The 22,403-nt window shown below is 36.6% G+C and overlaps 1 protein-coding gene across 1 annotated transcript in view; it reads left to right on the top strand.

Annotated features, from left to right (window-relative positions):
• SLC36A4 (solute carrier family 36 member 4) overlaps window positions 1–21,987 on the top strand; it is a 51,245-nt gene extending 29,258 nt beyond the window's left edge. The window contains exons 8-11 of the mRNA XM_028119643.2: window positions 464–562; window positions 6,989–7,158; window positions 12,602–12,771; window positions 17,639–21,987. Coding sequence (XP_027975444.2) covers window positions 464–562; window positions 6,989–7,158; window positions 12,602–12,771; window positions 17,639–17,940 — 741 coding nt within the window. The 3' untranslated portion in view covers window positions 17,941–21,987. The remainder of the gene's footprint in view (window positions 1–463; window positions 563–6,988; window positions 7,159–12,601; window positions 12,772–17,638) is intronic.
• The last annotated feature ends 416 nt before the right edge of the window (window positions 21,988–22,403 follow it).

The raw sequence follows: 22,403 nt of genomic DNA, 5'->3' as shown, positions 1-22,403 counted from the left end.
CAGAGTTATGAGGTAAAAAGCCAAAGTCAGAAACCAGGTACCTTGGAGACTGAAAGAGCAATGAAAACAGAGTAGAAAATGGATTTCACTGTACACCATGCAGTGGTTGATACTATGGCTCTCAGCTCAGATTGAGTATGCTTATGTATTTCCTGTTGTGCCAGGAGCCATACCCAGAGTGAACAGCCCGGGACTTGAAGGTGGAAGCAGGTAATCAGGAGCATTTAGCCCAGATGGAATGTGCGGGCACAAGGAAACAGTGGCTTTTGGCAGTGAAGTCCTAACAGCTTGGCTACATTTAACATAGGATGCTTAAAGTGTATTTATTTACTGTCTACTTATTGAAAGAATTATTCACTTTTATAACACACATTTGCTGTTGTGAAACTCAGAAGTATATGATTTTGCTCTTTATTTTAAATTCTTTAAAATAACTTCTTTTATTTTTTCTCTCCTTCTCCAGAATATGCCAGATCCCCACAATCTTCCAATAGTGGCTGGTTGGAAAAAATACCCACTCTTTTTTGGTACTGCTGTGTTTGCTTTTGAAGGCATAGGAGTGGTAAGGATTTACTCTTTATTATTATTTTTAAAATTTTTAAGTCAACACAAAGATTTATGTAGTCAAACTACATTTAAAAATGCATTTTTCTTTTTTGTTGCCATTTTCTTCATTGACAGAATACTATTTGTAGTTTTGTAGGTTAGACTTGAATTATAGCTTAGTTTATATGATTTTTAACATTTTATTATGGAAATTTTCAAACCTAAGACAAAATCTAGAGAATAGCATGATGAACTCTTGTGTAAGCATCACCCAGCTTCAAAAATTGACTCATGGCCAGTTTTGATTTATCTGTATTCCATCTACTCTGCCAAGCCCAGGTTACATTCAGACAGATCCCAAACATCATATTTTATAGACTAGATGATTTGAAGTGAATTGAAATTGTTACAAAGTTATTATTACATAGAAGAATCAAATATAAATTCTCCCCTTAGATTTATACATATAGATTTATACATATCATATTTGTTTTGAGAAATGATGTTATCATAAAGCTAATACCAAGAAATACAAGCACCCTGAGGATTCTAAGATCTTAAATATTTCCATTTAAGACGCTTCCAGTTTATTTAAAGCCTGGAATGTGTAGATTTGGGGAAAACAGAATATCACTGGCTGCTCTGTAGCTTATGTTTCATTGTCTGTTGGTTTGGTATGGGACGGAGACCACTTAAACATAGCTATATGAACCACAGATGAAATAAGACCTCAAAGACAATTTTACACTATTTTACTTGGTTTCTTGCTCTCTCTGAATTCTCCTTTAGAGAATTCTCACAAATTCTTACAGTTCCATTTATTAAACAGTTACAGACATAACTGCAGATTTTCATTTCTGTCTTTAACCAGTAAGTTCTAGTTAACTATTGGACATTTCTAGTTAAGTTGTTCCTCTAACATCTCAAGTTCAACAGCTCCGAGTCTGACATAGACTTTCTTAATCCAAAACCAGCTTCACTTTCTCATTTCCCTGTTTCTTTTAGTTTTATTTTCAGTTGCTCAAGCTTGAAACAGTGGAGCATTTCCTTTCACTCTGTCCCTGGTTACCCTATTCCATTGGTAATTAAGGCATGTTTATTTTTCTTTCATATTTCCCCATAAATGAAATTACATTTAAAACACCCACAGTGTTGCTAACCCCAGAGAGAGCCTACATAAATGTGAATTTCCTTCCTTTCCTCCTTTTCTAGCTGCACTGGCACCATTCTTAACCATAGCCTCTTATTTCAGGTCTGGATTATCTCCAGAACATCAGATGGTTCTCCCTTCTATTAACCAGTTAATATTTCCATATGGACCTGACTTACCTAAAAAGTAGAGCTATTACTGGAGTTATTGTCACATAGGGTTATTGTGAGGACTACGTGAGATGCTGCCTACAAAGCATCTAGAATAATACCTGGCAGGGGGTGGTCCAAGATGGCAGTAGGGGAAGATCCTGAACACCCCTTCTCCCCTGGACACACTACAGCTACAGCTGCATATGGAATAATTGTCTCTGGGCAGGAGCTGAAAACTAGCTGAACAGCTGCTCCACAACAAAGAACAAAAGGGCCGCCTCAAGACAGACAGGAGAGACAGAGATGTGGGCTCACCAAAAACTCTACCCCTGGTGCAGCAACCCAATATAGGCAGGCATCTTACAAGCCCAGAGCCTTTCCCTAAGGAGCACGGGGTTTGTGCTCCACAGCTGGCAGCCCAGCCCTTGAGACCTGCACTGGAGAGACAAGCCCCCAATGGGGCTTACATCCATAGGACCCAAAGGGCTGCTGGGATTTGAGAAACTCCTTTTAAAGGAGTTGCATGTGGACTCACCTGCCCCAGAACCTAGCATAGAAGCTGCAGTTTGAAAGGTGCCTAGACTCTATGTGAAGGAGATTCATTTGCTAATCTTATAGCATCTGCTGGAGGGGTGGGGACAAGTTGGGACTTTCTCCAGGGATGGAGGCACTGGTGAGCACCATATCTGTAGTCCCCCTCTGTGATGCTAGTGCAGGTGGACACTCACAAACACAGCAGTCTCCCAATGCCTTGCTAACACTGGTGGGCGTGCCCGGCCCCCAGTGTTCTTCCCCTGCCTTACTAAAGCTGTGGGCAAGTGTAGTCCACACAGGGGTGCCCCTTGATCACCTGGCCCTCGTTGCTAGGGGGGTTTGTGTTCCAGGGCCCCATAGGACTTTAACAATGGAAATGACAGTTCTTGGCAGCATGCCATGCTGAGGGCACTGCACAGACAACAGACTGAAATGCACCCCAAGTCAGCCAGTGAAAAAGGCCTATTTACGGTGCTGAAGCTTCAACCCGAGGGACAGGCTTCAGGTTTGCCACATATCTCAAGGCTACAGAAGCGCTCTCAGGGAATGTAAACAGGGAAATACCATCTCGTGCCCACCTTTGGTCTTGTTACAGCTTGCTGGTACCTCCCAGAAAGGGGCTTATACAGTTATCTGAAACCTTGACTTTTACAACTGTTCCCCCAGGGGACCCTCCACATCTCCTGGTCTAGAGGCCAGCAGGGTTTACAATTACGGTCCCATAGGACTGTGAATTTCTATACTTTAAAAGCTGCTGCCTGAGGATCTGACTTCCAGTCATCCTGAAACTTGTTACCACCTGAGATCCCTACATTGGAACACTGGCAGCTCTTGGCACACCTCAACAACTGAAATTTATCAAGAATAAATCAGGTTACTTAGATAATCACAAAGGTCCAAGAGACAACCAAGAGCTAGGGCAAGGTTGAATGATAGAGTTCATCTTCTATACAAGGTCACTCCTTCAAGACTGGGAAATGTAGCTGTTTCAGCTAATACATAGAAACAAATACACAGAGTCAAGAAAAATGAGGTGCAGGAATATGTTCCAAATGAAGGAACAAGACAAAACTTCAGAAAAAGACCTTAGTGAAATGGAGATAAGTAATCTACCTGATAAAGAATTCAAAGTCATGGTCATAAAGATGCTCCTGGAACTTGGGAGAAGAATGGATATTCTTCAACGAAGCAAAAGAAAAATATAAGTACCAAACAGAAGTTGTAAAGCTGAAGAATACAATTACTGAACTGAAAAATATACTAGAGGGGTTCAGAAGCAGACCAGATGAAGCAGAAGAACTGAACAGTGACCTCAAAGACAGGGCAGTGGAACTCACGCAAACAGAACAGCAAAAAGAAAAGAAGAATTTGACACCAGGCAGAGGTAGCATTTGCATTATAGGGATTGTAGAAGGAGGAGAGAGAAAAAGAGGCATAAAATAATAAAGAAATAATGGCTGGAAAATTCCCTAACCTGGGGAAGGAAACAGACATCCATGTCCACAGATAGTTCCAAATAAGATGAACCCAAAGAGATCCACACAGAGACACATAACTAAAATGTCAAAAGTTAAAGAGGAAATCTTATATGCAATAAGAGAAAAACAACTTGTTTCATACAAGGGAACTCCCATGAGGCTGTTAGCTGATTTTTTACCAGAAAAATCAGAAGGGTGTAGCATGATATATTCAGGTACTGAAAGGAAAAAAAACTTCAACCAAGAATACTCTACTTGGCAAGATTATCATTTGGAATTGAAGGAGCACTTAACCTGAATAAGAGTGCAGGCATGGGCATCCTTGACTTGTTCCTGACCATAGAGGAAAAGCTCTCAACTTTTCATTGTTGAGTTGATGCTAGCTGTGGGCCTGTCATATATGGCCTTTATTATGTTGAGAAATGTTCCCTGTATACACACTTCATTGAGTGTTTTTATCATGAACAGATATTGAATTTTGTAAGTGCTTTTTCTGTGTCTATGGAGATGATCATATGATTTTTATTTTTATCCTTCATTTTGTTAATTTGGTGTATGATGTTAATTCATTTGTAGATGCTGAACCATTCTTGCATCCCTGGAATAAATCCTTCTTGATCATGATATATGATCCTTTTAATGTATTGTTGAATTTGGTTTGCTAATATTTTGTTGAGGATTTTTGCATCTATGTTCATCAGGAATATTGCTTACAATTTCCTTCCTTTCTTCCTACCTTCCTTCCTTCCCTTCTCTTCTTCTTCTTCTTCCTCTCCCTCTTCCTCTTCTTCTCCCTCTTCCTCTTCTTCTTCTTCCTCTTCTTTCTTCTTTCTTCTTCTTCTTCTTTCCTCTTCTTTCTTCTTCTTTGTGTCCTTGTCAGTTTTGCTATCAGGGTAATGCTGGCATAGTAAATGAATTTGGAAATATTCCCTCCTCTTCAGTTTTCTTGAAGTATCTGAAAAGGATAGGTATTTAAATATTATTTGAATGTTTGGTAGAATTTGCTTGTGAAGTCATCTGGTCCTGGACTTTTGTTTGTTAGAAGTTTTTTAATTACTGATTTAATCTCCTTACCAGTAATCTTTCTGTTCGGATTTTCTAGTTCTTCATGATTCAGTCTTGGAAGATTGTGTATTTTAAGGAATTTATCCATCTCTTCCAGTTTCCTCAATTTTTTGTCATATAATTGTCCATAGTAGTCTCTTATGAACCTTTGTATTTCTGTAGTATCAGTAGTAACATCTCTTTCATTTCTGATTTTATTTATTTGAGCCCTCTCGCCTTTTTAGTTGGTATGTCTAGCTAAAGGTTTGCCAATTTTGCCTGGCAACTATAGGCAATAATATTTTATTGCATATTTGAAAGTTGCCAAGAGAGTAATTCTTTAAAGTTCTCATTACAGAAAAAAAAATTGTAATTTTGTATGGTGACGGATAGTAACTAGACTTATTGTGGTGATCATTTTGCAGTGTATACAAATATCAAACTCTTATGTTTACAACTGAAAGTAATGTTATATGCCAATTTTATCTTCATTAAAAAAGAAAAATACCTGGCACGTTGTAAGTACTCAGTAAATACTTGCTGTTATTATTTCTTAGTATCTTTTACTGTATGGTCACATCATATGGCCAAAACCTCTGAAGATTTGCCTTAAAAAACTTAACTCTTCAATTAGCCTTTTTTTCTTTTCTTTCAAGATTTTTTTCATATAATAAAAATAACTTTTTCATCTCACTAAATTGACAGACAGCAGATACAAATGGCTAGATATAGAAGCAATCACAGACATGAATATACCTGGGTTAGTGTGTATACACGTATTTCTTATCACTTCAGCTGAGAGATACATAGTAGCTACAGGCACACCCAGCACCCAGATCTTGACTTCTAAATACCATTCTACAACAAAAGAACCAAAGTTCTTTGGAGAAAGGTCTGATTCTAGGGCTGAAACAAGGACATTCAAGATGAGTCTGGAGCATCTTGTAGTGATAGAAAGTATGGAAATACTAAAACAAAACAAAACAAAAGAACGGAGGCATGCAAAGGAATATAGGAAGCAACCTGATGGAATTCACAATGACCAAAGCTGGAACAATATGAGCAACAAAATAAATGTTTTGGGTTCATATTCACAGTATAAAACAAATATATATGAATACATACTAATATAAATAAATGGTTAAATAAATACATATATAGGGATTCCCAAATAATTTATGTAGATACTTCCCCTCCAGGAGGTATGGCTTAATCTCCCCAGTCCCTGGACTATGGGCTACATTTAGTGACTTGGCTTCCAGTGAACAGAATATGATGAGAAAGAAGAAAAGACCTTTATAAGCAGAGAAACCTGGCAAACACAGCCTTAAACCAAGTGATCAAAGTTAATTTCACCAGTGACAAATCATGTTGATAGCATGTGTGATGAGAAGGGCATTTCACCTCTATGGTATCTTGTTCTAAAACCTATAATCCCAGTGTACAGACAGCAGACAATATCAGACAGACCCCAGCAGAGAGACATTATACCAAATACCTAAGCAGTGCTCCTTAAAACTGTCAAGATAATGAACAATGAGGAAGGATTGCAGAACCATCACAGATCAGAGAAGACCAAGGAGATAATGGTGACAAAATGCAGTGTGGCATCCTGGAAGGGACCTTGGAACAGAAAAAGGACATTAGTAGAAAAACTAGTGAAATCCAAATAAAATATGGAGTTTAATAGTAATGAACCAATGTTGGTTCTTAGTTGTAACAAATGTACTTTGGTAGTTTAAAATGTTAACAATAGGACAAACTGGTTAGGGGTATATGGGAGTTTTCTGTTTATCTTTGCAACTTTTCTGTAAATCTAAAATTATTCCAAATTAAAAAGTTTATTTTAAAAAATCTGACAGATTTCCCTGCTAAGAGCTAATTTCAGATCTTTTTATTTTAAGGATTTGAAAATCTGTAGTGTAAAAAATATATATAGCACCAAGAAAAATATTCAGCAGTTATGTGTTATTTTAAAGGAAATAAAATGTGCATATAAACTATAGAAAGCATAATTTGCATATATATAAGATGGGATACTAGATTGTTTTAAATTACTTGTATTTCCTGCATTCTCTTCTTAGGTTCTTCCACTGGAAAATCAAATGAAAGAATCAAAACGTTTCCCCCAAGCATTGAATATTGGCATGGGAATTGTTACAACCTTGTATGTAACATTAGCTACCTTAGGATATATGTGTTTCCGTGATGAAATCAAAGGCAGCATAACTTTAAATCTTCCCCAGGATGTATGGTAGGTAGATATGAGTTTTGTTAATCCTAGTTTGTATACTTTATAGATATAGCTTACCAATATTTGGTGATAAAGGTGTATTTTTGGATTTGTGGCTTAAACATTTAAAAATTTTATTGTGACTTATTTGTGTAACCTAGAATTTTTTCATAATCTTCAGAGGAGACCGTCTATGATTTTACACATTTGCTTGGGATTCTTTAAAAAGATTAAAAATTGTAGCATATTCCAAATTTGAGTAAAATATAAAAGTAAAATATGGATTCTTTTACTATGGACTCGCTGTAATAAAAAATGTAATACTTATACTTGCTGCCAAAAAACCCAACACTCTGGATTCCTGATAAAATAATAAAACCCATCACTTATGACCCTCACTGTTTTACTGATCAGCCTTAATATGGTTTGTACCCTAGATCCTTTCGGAACACAGATAGGACACATTATTAAAAAATAATATGGTGCATCTTAATATTCTCTTAATATTAGAACCATATTCTGCAAAATGAAGCAATACAGAGGGTTTTTTCCTTCTTCCAGAGATTGGTCTCTGGAGATTTTTTAAAAAGTATTGGCAGCAATTACCATGTAGACGTGCTCCCTTATTTATAAAATGGAAAGTGACTCCTTAGTTTTGACAAATACAAAGAATAAATGTTAAATTGCTCATTTAATTGATGTCCCACTGCTCGCTGAGCTGCTTGGATAGAAGTCTGTGAAACCTGAGATGGTTTTAAATATTACGTGTTCTGACTGGCTTCCTATTGGTAGCTTGGGAGTTTGTCTACCTCTCAGTAGTCATCTGAACCCTGGGTTTTTATTGGAGTCGAAAATGCTGTAAGAACAAATGCATATAGGTGATAGAATGTACCAGAATAATTTCCAGGTTGCACAAGGAGCAAACATGTAGTGTGTTCATTTTTTTTAAACTATAATTCTACTTTAGCTATGACACATTTTATAAATGTATTTCATGGTGGAAACATGTCAAATGTTATACCTTCATTTCAGACTAGAGACATGATCACAAACAAGTTATATAACTTTAAGCACTTATTTCATTAACTTATGTTATAGTTATTTTTATAATTTTGTTTCTTCCAAATATGCCTCTTTTTGTAATAGTTTAATACAGGCTAGAAGCTTAAACAGCTTAATATAAGAGATGATCAACGCTAAAAACTATGTAGCATAATTCTTTTTTTTCAAATACTATATAATGTCTAGAAAATAGTATTTTCCCCACTTAGAATAATATTTAGAATAAATCTGAAGAATAATTTTATAAATAAAATTGACAAGTACTTTTAATAAGTCAAATATAAAATGTAAGTGGAAATAATCTCAGAATTCTTCCCTACTCTTCTTCACAGAAGTATTTAAAGAGAGAAGGGATCAAAGGGGGAGTATGCATGCATGTCAAGTTAAGATGTTCCTATTCCCAGAGAGTCAAGAGCATGGCGAAGAACAGTGGGAGAGACAAGCAGGGAATGCTTTTGGTGTTCACAACTGAGTCTCGAGGGAGCCCTGCTGCCCCTGCGGTAGCTCTGTGTAATCCTTGCCTTTTTCTGCACCCCCTTCCTGCCTCTCACTTTATCCCTCGTATGGCTTTACACTTAGAACTAGTTGCAAAGTCTTGATTAAAAAGGGACCATCACATCCTTGTCTCTGTTCAAGAAAGCCCAGCTAGTCACCTGCTTTTCATTTAGAGGAAAGGATAGTACATGTATCCTAAGAAACAAAAATCTGGAATAAAACGGAAAGCAAGTCAAGATACATAATTCTCTTTCAGAGAACTTGTGTTGGCTAATTCCTTTTCCTTGTGGAGATAAGCCTTCTGTGGCCCGCTGTCCATTTCTTTATGGTCTCTGCCTCTGGGATGGTTAAAATAACAGCCATGACAGGAATACTGCAGAGGAGATGCTTGTCTTTATATAGCGATAGTCTTCTGTAAAATGAGAAGTTTGGACCGGAATGATCATAGGCTTGTATCTAAAATTTCTTTCTTGATGTACTATGTATGAGTCTCTTCTTCCTTTCCCTCCCTGTGCTTCAGGCAATAGGTCCAGGAAGTCAGAGAACGTGCAGTGTACTGGTTATTGTTGGTATAAAAGCCGATGGCTGTCACAGGAGCCAAGGGGGCTCATAGCTGCTAGTGATGGGAAGCTGTAAAGGGCTTTTGATGCCATGTGACTTACGTTCTCAGAATTCAGAACGGGTAGTGCTACAAGAAAATGCTGAATTAGAAAGCAGCCCCAGGATAAAGCAAGTATGGATTAGAGAAGCTCCAAGTTATTAACTGTTTATTGATTGAGGTATCACCTTTTAAAACTAGTTATGAGTAGTATTATTCAGTGTATCACATTTAGATTTTGAAGCAAAGAATGTGTTTTAAAGATGATAAGTAGGGGCGCCTGGGTGGCTCAGTTGTTATGTGTCTGCATTCAGCTCAGGTCGTGATCCCAGGGTCCTGGGATCGAGCCCCGCATGGGGCTCCCTACTCAGCAGGGAGCCTGCTTCTCCCTCTCCCTCTGCCATTACCCCTGCTTGTGCTCTCTGGCTCTATCTCTCTGTCAAATAAATAAATAAAATCTTAAAAAAAAAAAAAAACTTTGGCAGTGAATTTTAAAATACTTTTTACTGTGCTTTAAGTGTTATTTAAAATTTGTTTATGCTCTCCTATATCTTCAAAACAAATTCTTACAACTTTAAGAAAGTTTTTTAGCCTTTGGAGAGAGAGTTTACAGGGTAGATTCTTCTTTCAACTCTTCATTTCTACAACTGAGTACATAGATGCTTGCTTAAAACCAAAATGAGAACAAAGGTTGGTAATATCTATAGAAAAGTTGATTAGAGAAAAATAGAGTGATTGAAAATATAGATGTCAAACATAGAAACTAATAGATTCTTAGAAAAGAAGTCAAAATAGAAAAATTGATTTCAAAAGACTGCAGTGCTTTTCTTAAACATCTTTATTACACTTTTTTGGTTGATAAATAGCATGTATATTAGCTTTTAAAAGACTCATACCATTTTATTTCCCATTTGTACTCTGTGTACCTAATTAATCTTATTGACTTGCATTAATAATAACCGTATTCTTAGCCTGTATAACTTGTTTTAAATCAATAGAAAAGTAATTATACCTATGTGCATAATGATGTATTTTTAAATATATTGTTAACCATATTTAAAAACATGTAAGTTAAAAGATAATTTGAACAAAAGGAATGTTCTAATAAACTGATAAGAATATTCATTTAATTGTCTACAATTACATATCAGAGTATATGGAGCAGGAGTGTTTCAGTTATTCTGTGCATTGCAGTAACTTGACCATTTATATTTAAACTTTAAGTCTCAAGCTGAGAAATATATCCTGAAATCGTTTTAAAATTAAGATTTTATTGTTGCTAGCCCTAAGGAGTTCCTTTGTGCTTTAATTATGTTTGTAGTATTTTCGAATCTACTTCTACTTGACTTTTCTCCTTTCTCTTACTCACTCCTATGATGCATATATTATGGGAGGAGACTTCTGGAATTCCTTCCCGCGTGGCTGCAGTTTAGGGAACTGTTTATAATCTTTGCTACTTTAAACCTTGGGACATCAGAAATAAGCTTAAAGTCTAATTAATGTTGAGGCCTTTCTTTACCGAAAGTGGAATATTTCGTATCTCTTTAAAAGGATTTCATTTTTTCCTAAGAAAGAAACACTCTTCCCTTGCATAGGCTTTGCAGGTGGGAAAGCAGGACTCTTAAGGGAAGACTGGGACTATCAAGGATGATTCTGCCTAAAGAGGACATGTGTGTTAACCACTACCCCTAATGCTGCGGCACATTTGATCCACGGTCTCCTCTCCAGTTGTTTTCTTAAAGGATATAAGAGCAGTTGGGTTTTTTATTTTAACTATTGTAAAATATTCAAGATTTCAAAAAACACAACATAATTTTATTATCTGTAACCCAAGAGTGTAGGCTCTATAATGTTCTGAGTCCTATGATTCTACATTTTCTCTCTGTGCCGTTATCAAGATTTGAAAAGTGTTCTTTTGCCAGACAACCGAAGTCTCTATCCAGACATGCATACTGATTTTGACAAGAGGCTATCTACAATGTAGAAATCTAAAGATACTTATAAAACTGAACATTCAAAACAAATTCTTACGCACTGGGCATCAACCCAACCTAACAAACCTTATTTCCCTATTAATATAACTTTAACATAGGTGGAATTCCTATAGAATCTGGAGAACTTTTTAAGTTGAAACCAGTTAAAATGTCCTCTTTTTGGACCTAAGAATGATGACATTTCTGCAACGAATGACACACATACCAAGATTCTTAAGCAAGGAGAACTGTAACTCAGAGTTCAATGTGAAGTTTTCTTCTATATATAGATCAATAAGTTATCAAAGACATAACAGTATGCTCAGTTTTTAAGAGAATTGAGAAAACATTAACTCTTCATGGAACACAGTGTAGCCTAAAATGAAATCTTTCCAGCAAACCTTAGCATTGCCACATTCAAGCTCTGTAGGCTTGTCAAAATGAACTGTCACCAGTCATCTAGAAATTTAGTAGAGATCAGTTGGCTTTTTTTTTAAATAAACATTTAATTAGTAAGATATTGGCCTAAGTTTGTGTTGGATTTCTTACCTATCTTAACATTAAAGATAAAAGAAGAAAGCCAGATTCATGTTAAGACAACAGTGTAGATGAACCTGGAAGGCATTATGTTAAGTGAAATAAGCCAGGCAGAGAAAGAAAGACAAATACTGTGTGGTATTACTCATAGGTGGAATCTAAAAATGTATATATAGGGGCGCCTGGGTGGCTCAGTCGATGAAGTGGCTGGCTCTTGATTTCAGCTCAGGTCATGATCTCAGAGTCCTGGAATGGAGCCCCCCCCAATCAGGATCTGCACTCAGCAGGGAGTCTGCTTGAGGATTCTCTCCCTCTCTCAGCCCCTCCCCCTGCTCACTCACACTTGCTCTGTCTCTCTAAAATAAATAAAATTTTTAAAAAACTAATTAAAAAATATATGTATATCAAGCTCACATAAACAGAGTAGACTTAACAGTTGCCAGGGGGCTGGTGGAGGGGGAAAAAGAGAGTTTGATAGAAGAGTACAAACTTTAGTTGTAAGGTGAAGAAATGCTAAGGATCTAATGTATAATGTGGTGACCATAGTTGGTAACAGTGTAGTGTATAAGTGAAATTTGCTGAGTAGAACTAAAGTGTTCTCACCACAAAGACCAAAAAAAAAAAAAAAAGCAAATATGCAAGGTGATGGAGGTGTTAATGAACTCGATAGTGGGAATCCTTTTACAGTGTATACTGACATCAAGTCATGTTGTACACTTTACCTACAGTGTCGTCCGTTATACCTCAGTAAATCTGGGGAAAAAAAGAATGACTGAATTTTAAAATATTCTTTTAACAGGTTGTATCAATCAGTGAAAATTCTATATTCCTTTGGCATCTTTGTGACATATTCAATTCAGTTCTATGTTCCGGCAGAGATCATCATCCCTGTGATCACATCCAAATTTCATACTAAATGGAAACAAATCTGTGAATTTGCGATAAGGTCCTTCTTGGTTGCTATTACGTGTAAGTATTACTACACATTTATATCATCATAAGTTTTTCTTGTTGAATTTTGTATAATGAAGCTACTTAAAGTATATTTTTTAATATTTTAAAAACAATTTTGTTTACATAGCTGAGATACTTTTTGGATTAAAATTCTGTTATTCTACTACTGTATAAGAAAAACATAAACCAGAGCCTATTATACTTAAAAGAACTAATCAAATTATTATTTTGAAAACTACATCAGTAGTGATTAAAATATATTTAAATAAGGTGCGTCAGGGACCCCTTATATTGTTGATAATACATTTTAGTTCAGTTTTAGTTTTCCTTGGGTTTTTTTTATTTCTGCTAACTTTTGTATATTTAACAGTTTAACTCTCCATGACTACCTATAGAAATGGGTTTGGTTTTGTTTTGGTCTTTAATAATTTCAGTGACTAATCTTGCTTATTATTTGAAGGAATGTGTGTCATCTTGTCCTAAGGTTTCACATTATAAAATGCCTCCACCAGGGAGCACTAATTATGGAGACCTGTGGAGAAGAAGCTTGGTTTTGGTACAGTGGAAATAGTGTGAGTTTTGGGGTCACACTGATCTGACGGTTCAAACCTACCACTCACCTGCTGGTGTCTTTAGACAAGTTCCATGCCATCTGTAAGCCCCTCTTTTTTCAAATGAGAAATGAAGAAAGACTTCCTTCATGGCATTTCTGTAGGGTTTAAGAATATTAACAAAGTAGCCAGAAGTTATAATTGTCACCATTATTGTTGTAACTACAAATATAAGATGACCATGATACTGAACCAGTGATTGTCTAGAATGGTACCAGGGACCATTGGAAATGGGTCAGCTTTCTGTGGAAGATACGAGTAACCATCTTGGCCCAGTCAAGGTGAGAGAATGAGAGAGCTAGAAATTAGGGGCAACTATAAATTTCAGTGAGCAGCTTGGGGTGGAGCTTAGCCTAGATCTGAAGAAAAAGCAAAGCTGGGAAAAGTAAAAACTTTTTTCCGAATTAATCATTTAAATGAATTATAGCAACAATAAGGTAAATCATATTGAGGAGTGAAGTCAAGGAGCCCAAACTCTGATGACAAAGAAAACATTCAGTAGGAAAAAGTTGTTTTGAGACATTTTAAAATATTTCTTACACATTGGTTTTATTGATATTTTAACAACTGTACTAAATAAAAAGGCTGATTTCAGTACAAATCCTTTTGTCATAGATGTAAGACTTCTGTTCTGAAAGCATATCTCCTTTTAAAATTAGTAACTAAAGTTCACTTGAAGGAGCTTGAAGAAAATGTTAATGGGATTTAATAATTTGTGATAGCTCAAGTAACTTCACCTACTTCTTCACACTGGCCACCATGTTATGTCAAAGCGATCTGTCTGTACATCCACTACCATGAGTCTATTCCCAGAAGCCAGGGGCTCTCCTCAGGAGCTGAGTTCATGACACAGAGAATGGCCAGTGTTTCTTTGCTGCTTCTCTCTTTTTAGTTAAAAATAGTTAAAGCTACTCAATGGTAACCGAGGGTTACAGTTACGGCATGCTTTGGACAAAGAGAACACAGACCAGGTAGTATTCCCTTCTACTTTACTGCGACACATCATCGGACACTGAGCTTCACTGGAGTCTTTGGCACATGCTTCCAAATTAAAGTAAAAGCCAGCTGATATGCATGACAGGACTGTTTTTTATCTGTTCTTTAAAGCACTTGACAAGCTTTGGGGGCAGGCTCCTTATGGATGGGTGTGTGGACAGCTGATGGGACCCTGCAATGTCCACAGAGCAGGCTGTGTGACACTAGCAGTGAGAGTGGAAGCTCAGCTGGGTGTGCTTTGGAAAATTGAGTATCTTTCAGTGTCCCATAATCCTTTCCAAGTTTGTAGTATTGATGTTCAGAGTAGTGAGCTTATCAGCTTGGATTGTGTTGGTTACGCCCAAGTCTCTATTTAGCATTTAAATCACCATTTCAAAGCATCTTCTTAGCGGAACTCAAAAGCTTGGACGGATGGGTCAGACTCTTTTCTACCTGTTTTCTCTCTGCATTTACTTGCTATAGAGGCATCTCACAGGTGAGGGAGGGGTGGGTAGAAGCTGGCCGACAGCCACCATCAGCTACAATAAGTACCTTTCATCTTACAAGCAAACCTGTAGAAAGAACGTGAAACTTGGAATTATAACCAACACTGAGACCAGTGTTTATTTATCTTTATTTTTAAATTTTATTTATTTATTTAACAGAGAGAGACACAGCAAGAGAGGGAACACCAGCAGGGGGAGTGGGAGAGGGAGAAGTAGACTTCCCACTGATCAGGGAGCCTGATGCGGGGCTCGATCCCAGGACCCTGGGATTGTGACCTGAGCCGAAGGCAGACACTTAACCGACCAAGCCACCCAGGCGCCCCGGAGACCAGTGTTTAATTTCATGTTTGAATTGAATCTGTAAAATATGTTAAGTACTATTTATTTCTATTGTCCAATTCGTTGATCTTTCTCCTATTTCTAATTTGAAAATTTTTTGGCCTTAGGAGTTTGCTCTATAGTTTTAGGAGATATGACTGCAAAGTACCAAAAAATATAAATCTTAGTAGTTTGTGGAATACTAGAGAAGATACACTAAAATCCTTCATTTCAGTTAGTTGCCGTTGCAGGTGAGGAAAGCTGTATCTTCCTCATATTCTGGTCAGGCAGTACATGGGGAGTACCATTAATTATTGTGTAATGAAAATGTATGTGTTGGAGTGTTCCTCACAGTTTTGTTGTTGATGTTATAATATCCAGTATTTTGTTTTTTTCTCTATATTTTCTTCTCTGTGTTTTCACCCTGCAGATGCAAAGAATGGACTTAAAATGGGATTTTTTTTTTTTATGAGAGGAAACTTTGTGCCTTAAGGATACATTCTTTTTCTCTATAATATAGTTTTGGAAAATACTGAATAAACTTAATTAGTATTTAATAGATCTATTCATAACACCTGTCTGTAAATGACATAGGGCCGCCTATTTACAGTAATCCTATAGTAAATATTTATAATGAATAAATTCTCCGTATCCCACTCTATCCTTTGACTTCCTGTTTTTGGAGTTTTTATATATCAGATTTGCCTAAATATATATATTTCTCTTCCTTATCGACTAATAGCATTACCAAATAACACTTCAAGCCATTTTTTAACTAGCAAATATCTATTGATTATATAAAGTTTAAGGGATGACTTCAGCTAATTGATAAATTTCATGATTTAAAAGTGTTTGATAAGGGGCACCTGGGTGGCTCAGTCAGTTAAGCGTCTGCCTTCAGCTCAGGTCATGATCCCAGGGTCCTGGGATCGAGTCCCGCATCGGGCTCCCTGCTCAGTGGGGCACGTGCTGCTCCCCCTGCTTGTGCTCTCTCTCTCTCACTCAAATAAAATCTTTGAAAAAATAAAAAATAAAAAAATGAAAGTGTTTGATAAATGGAATTCTGGTCTGAATGAACAAATTCTAAAAAACCTATGGTGTTCCTCCACATGGTTTTCCAACCATATTTCACTTGATTTTTACTAATAACAGCTGGATTATTGAAAAACATGAATGAGGAGAAATGAATTCCTAAATGAAAGGCTCTTCAGATGGCAATGTTCTAGTCCTGCTTGTCGGGTCTTCCTTTTATACTGCCATGTAGTATAAGTAGGTAGAAGTGTGTCCCCCATGAAATGGATGTTGTCAATGAAATTTGAAAGGTCCTAATTTTGTTTGGGAGTTACGATTATAGTTCCCTGGAGAAAAATGTTAAAAGAATGTAGGAAGCATCTATTCAACAGAGAACCCACTTTATCAAGCATTTCTAGTTTAGAGCTGCAACATCTTCAAAGTCATGTATCTTATTTAGGAATGTTTACACACTTCAGTCCTCTAGGTGTGAGGCTAGGTTTATGATTTCAAAATAACTTTTAGGGTTTTAGCTTTCAAAAGAAATTAAATAGGAAATAAATACTTCCAAGAAACCTAGTCGTTCCAAATTAATACCACATCCTCGTGAAAAACACTGAGAGCCCCAAGCTGCAAACGGAAGAGTTAATTACAGAGCCCAAGTTAAATTATATATACACCAAGAAAGTTCAGCAAGAGACCAGGATGCTAGAAATGAGAAAAGCAAAAGTATGTAAACTGAGAAATAAAAAGAGAGGATGGGGCACCTGGGTGGTTCAGTCGGTTTAGCACCCAACTCTTGATTTCGGCTCAGGTCATGATTGTGAGGTCGAGCCCCGCATTGAACTCCATGCTCAGTGGGTAGCCTGCTTGAGTTTCTCTCCCTCTGCCCCTCCCCCTGCTCGCTCTCTCTCTCAAAATAAATACATAGAAAAGAGGGATAAAAAAGATTAGAGGGAAGATGGTAGCTTTAGGAGACAAGTTAGGGAGCGCCAACACCCGCGTCAGTGGAGCCCCCAAAGCCGGAACTGCGGTGATGAAATCCTCCTTGGTAGCAGGGTGACATAGCTGTGAGTCCGCTGTGAACGGGCTCCGGGGTTATTTCTGGGGGCCGGTGCAGACCCTCAGCAAGTCCATCAGTGGGCCGTTTTAGGACGTTTGAGGAAGGAATGGGAGTCTGGGTTTTTACAGGTGCTCTGTTGGTGTCCTTGGCAAGAGAAGGGTAAGTAGGACCAAGAAGGTGCCAGATCAGAGCTTTTTGGAAAGCCTGCCGGCAGTTTGGACGAAAATCGGGTCAAAAGCAGTGGTACGTTATTGTTGTTATTTTTTTTAACTTTTCGTTTTGAAATAATTCAGAAAAGTTATAAAGGCAAGTAGAGTTGCCATACCCACTATCTACATTTAGTACTCCTTTAAGTACTAAGTATGTAAGTAAGGTGACGATGGCTTCTCATCTCCTAGGTGCCGGAGCGATTCTGATCCCGCGGCTGGATGCTGTGATTTCCTTGGTCGGGGCTGTGAGCAGCAGCACCCTGGCCCTGGTCCTGCCACCTTTCGTTGAGATTCTTACATTCTCTAAGGAACACTACAGCCTGTGGATGGTCCTGAAAAATACTTCCATAGCATTCACTGGCATTGTGGGATTCTTCTTAGGTACATATGTAACTGTGGAAGAAATTATTTATCCTACTCCCAAAGTTGGCGTGCCACAAAACCGTCCTCTAAATTTGAATTCAACCTGCTTTCCATCTGGTTTGAAATAGTGGAAACAGAATTATGAGTCTTCTCCTTTTGTCTCGATTCTGAAAATGATGAAAATAAGAACTAGTAGAACATATTGCCATGTGCTTAAAAATAGAACCAAATTCTCTTTTCTTTTGGCACAGTAATGGTATTTTAGTAGTAGACTGTAATTCTTTACCCATAGTGGTAAACTATGACAGATTATTGGTTTTAACTATTAGCAATAATTTCAAAAAATTTAGTTTTGAAAATTTTTTAAATCAAAATTAACAAAATGTAGAAAAATTAAAGAATAAAAAGACTTCCACTATTCTTCAATCAATCAGAAATACTCTAATGAAGATTCTCTTTTATACCCATGCTCCTCTTTCCCCACCCAGTTGAGGGGAGAACAGGGTTCTAACAATAAGAGAATCAAAGAAGGACATAGTTAACAAAAATCTTCCCACTATCTCGGTGAATATCAAAGTGTACTTTGTGTATAATGTAAAAATGTCCTAAATTGTGTTTTTACTAGAGAGCCAAATACTTACAATTCATCCCTGGAAGGATAGAAAACTCATTAACCCTAATGTTAACATCAGAAATCCCTACAACCAGAATTATTCTACACTATTTTATGATGGTAGTTGATCTGCACAATGAAAACTCTGAGTCACTGTGTGGGATCCTGACTTAGTGTCTCAGTCAAATTTGAAAGAGACTTTAAGGTTTATCCAACACAATTCCCTTATTTCTTACCTAAGGAAATTCATGCACAGAAAGGTTAAGTAACTTGGTCAAGACCACTCAGCTTTGAGATCAAGCAAGAGAACCTGATCTTTTGACCCCCCCAGTCGAAAATCCAGTCAGGATTTTTTATTTTTTACATCACATCCAGGAAAAGGAATAAATTATGTCCAGTTAGTCTTTAGTGTTGCATCTATTTAATTATATTTTAACACTTGGAAAGCCAGTGATCTTTGAATAGTATATGTGACCCAACCATAAAAATCAGAGAACTCTGAAAAGCATGTATTATAGCCATATAAATAAACCCCAACAAGAGAAAGAAGTTTTTTGTTTTGTTTTGTTTTAAAAAATAGAAATCACATGCCGGTTTAACTGCTGGCTAGTAGAAGGTACCCAGCCACTCTGTTTGTGGCTCAAACTCTCCTTATTAGTTCTTCCCTTTTTGGGTTTTGTAGGCACCATCTTTCTCAATGGCAGAAAATAGGTATCTGACAAAATACAGGATATGTGTATTCCTTCCAGCCCTGTGGCTTTTTCATTATAGCCTTTTACTGATCTAAATGGGCAGAATAAAAAAAAAAAAATAAAGAAATTTGTGCTGAGGAAAAATCAAGGCAATAATAGACTACTAAATCTTGAGACACTCCAGGTTTCTTCCAGAGAAATACCTTTTATTACTCCATATTTGTCAAGCCCAGTTATTAACCAAAACAATCTCAGTTGACATAAAAATGAAAAATTTTACATTTAAAACATTAAGAATCTTGACTTTTTAAAAAATCCATACTTTAAAACATGTTGAACTTTTTAATCAGGCTGATGGTACTCTAATTTGTAATACTGTAAGATATCATCAAGATCACTGTAGTGTGTGTATTCTGTATTTTTATATATAAATGTTAACTTAGTTCAACTATTTTTTGCTTTGCATTATTAATGAGTCATCAAATACAATTCTAACAAAGTATCAGAAGCTTTATTTTTGTACAAATTCATAAGAATCAAACTTTTTTTAAACATTTACATTAGATATCACCAATAATTGTTTGTGATACTTTTATATCAAATCTGTTCTGTTGAGCTTTTAGTCATACTGAGAGAATGTGGGCAAAGTCATAGGAAAAGTAATCGTCATTGAAACTGTTGTATAATTGTGTTTCTAAGAATAAATTAAGTTGTTTTTTAAAAATGTGTAACGTGGTGTAAAATGACTTGAAAACCGTTATTTAATAGAAAGCACTATTATTTTGTCTCTTCAGATATTTCTAGTCTATGCATGAAATTTTATTTTTATACTTTGACCTGTTTATTTTCCTTATTAATTCATCAAATCAAATATCATAGCAATAAATAAATTTTAGATTTCGCACGAACAAAATGTTGAGCGCATTATCAGCCAGGCTTCCTTATGCAGCGAGTGCTGAATCAACAGCCAGTACTTAGTCCACTAAATCACCGATACTTTAAATACAAGAGAAAAGTTGAAATGGCAAAAGAAGGGGCTAAAAAGGGAGAGACTAGTCTTAATCCTTAACAAGAAACTGTTTAGATGTGAAGCATAAACGCACCCTTACTTAAGGATTTTTGATGATGTATTTTATTTGCAAAAAAAATCTGGCAATATTTTTTCCTCTGAAAATTTAGTTTTAATGAGTCCCACACCTTTTCTAAAGATTCTTAGAGAAGCTATTTTGATGAGACCAGCTGTTGCTTTCATTTTGGGGCCTGGACAGATGAGAGCGATTGCACTTGTCAAATTGTATATCTGGTATCTTGGTCCATTACGTTATGGCTCAGACGACTGCAGCGTTTCATCTGCCACAATAAAGAACCCCCTTCTCTGAAAGCTAATCAGGTGCCTAGAGCCTTTTCTAACGCTGAGATGGGGGAGAAAGGAAAGCTTCACTTACCTCTGCTGACCTCTGTTCCAAGTCAGTTATCATTAGTCCCTTAACTTCAAAAGGGTGTCGCCAGTTTCAGAGTCAACTTGTCAAAACACTGGTTTTCAGATATATATATATTTTTTATCAGAGGATCTTCTTTTCCCCACATGGTCAGATTTCTCCACAATTAAATAAGAACTAGGGTTTTTCCTTGGTTAAAGACCAATCTGTATGATGTTATCAAATAAGAAAGTATACTGGAGCAGCAAATGCCACATTATGTTTTAATTCTGTCCTTGCTGAATTCCCCTTTCTTAAAACCGGTTCTGCCTCTCATCTAGGCAATGCACTTAACATTTTTATAAGCATTTTATGCTTCCTAACAGGGCCTAATTTAATTCAGTATTTTCCGAATAGTTGCAGGAAAACTGCCTAACTGCAAGGCACTATAAAAATGTTAATGGAACTATGAATTAAAGTGCCACATTAGTGCCATTTCCAGCTGTGGCAAAGCACAGTTGTTAGCGGAGCTTACCTGTGGCTTTCTTCACTGTAGATGTCAGCCCGTACAGCATCTCAGTAGTACATTTGTTTACGTTAGGTTTCGACCTCAGTTCTCCTTTCTTTGTTAAAAAAGAAGACACAGAACAGAGGTAATGGAAATCATAAATAAAAATTTGAAAAGAATACCAGTGGCCCAATGAATATTTTCTGTTGAGGAATAAGATTTGGCAAAAATACAGACCACTGATCGTGTAAAATGAGTTTTTTTTTTTTTTTTTCCTAAATGAGTCTGTTTGGTTTGTTTTGGCTGAACTAGCTTCTCCCTTCATAAGAAAATTTGAGAACTTTGATCTAAAAGGTGTAACAAGATACTTCCTAACATTAAATGGCTGACTGTAATAGTTAAGACTTTGTTATGAATAATCTTATTTATGCCCCAAGTGCTTACTCAGCTAAACGCCTTAATGAAAGTGGTTTTCACCTAGGAGATAAGAAAACATACTTAAGAAATGACTGGAAAGGCTATTTATTACCCTGTGATAAATGAAATGACAACTTACTCTCTTAAAATGTCATATTAAAATTAGCTCGTTCTTATGCACGTACACACACAGACACACACACACCCATAATCCATGTGAATTAGATACTAATGTTAACATACCATTTAAATTGGGACCAGAAAGAGGATGTGTTGAAAGATCACTCCAAAAATTATTCCATTACAGTTTTCTTGATAAACAGGAAAGTAAATGCTTATACCATGAATAAATTAAGCTGTGGATTTTTGTGTTTTTCAAAATGATTTTTTGTTAGTTTGAAATATCATTGCACTTGAGTCAATTCTTTTTCTTTTAACTTATTTTTCTTTACAACATGAAAAAAACTGTCTTAAAGTACTGTAACTCTTCTGAATTCTCAATAAAATATAATTATTTTGCTTGCAAATGCCTTTTTAAATGAATTTGTCTTCTGTAAGGTTAAATGATACTGACAAATGTCATGAGCTGAAAATGGCACTAGTATAGCCCAGTCATACCATTTTAATGAGTCTTTGTGATTAATTCTTTGTCATGTGACCTTCAGCCTTGGAAGCTGAAATTATGTGCCTCTAAGATTTAAGAGCAGTTGATTAAAAATGAAGGGACAGGGCGCCTGGGTGGCTCAGGTGGTTGAGCGTCTGCCTTCGGCTCAGGTCAGGATCCCAGAGTCCTGGGATCAGGTCCCGCATCGGGCTCCCTGCTCCTTGGGAGCCTGCTTCTCCCTCTGCCTCTCTCTCTCTCTCTCTGTCATGAATAAATAAATTAAAAAAAAAAAAAATGAAGGGACATACTCAAAACCATGACCTGACCTTCCCACAGAGT

Source organism: Eumetopias jubatus, unplaced genomic scaffold, assembly GCF_037043125.1.
Source record: "Eumetopias jubatus isolate StellerSeaLion01/CBP00866 unplaced genomic scaffold, mEumJub1_p1.0 scaffold_13, whole genome shotgun sequence".
Lineage (NCBI taxonomy): Eukaryota > Metazoa > Chordata > Mammalia > Carnivora > Otariidae > Eumetopias > Eumetopias jubatus.
The sequence above is the reverse complement of the archived record's forward strand: the minus strand, read 5'-3'. Positions and strand labels throughout refer to the sequence as shown.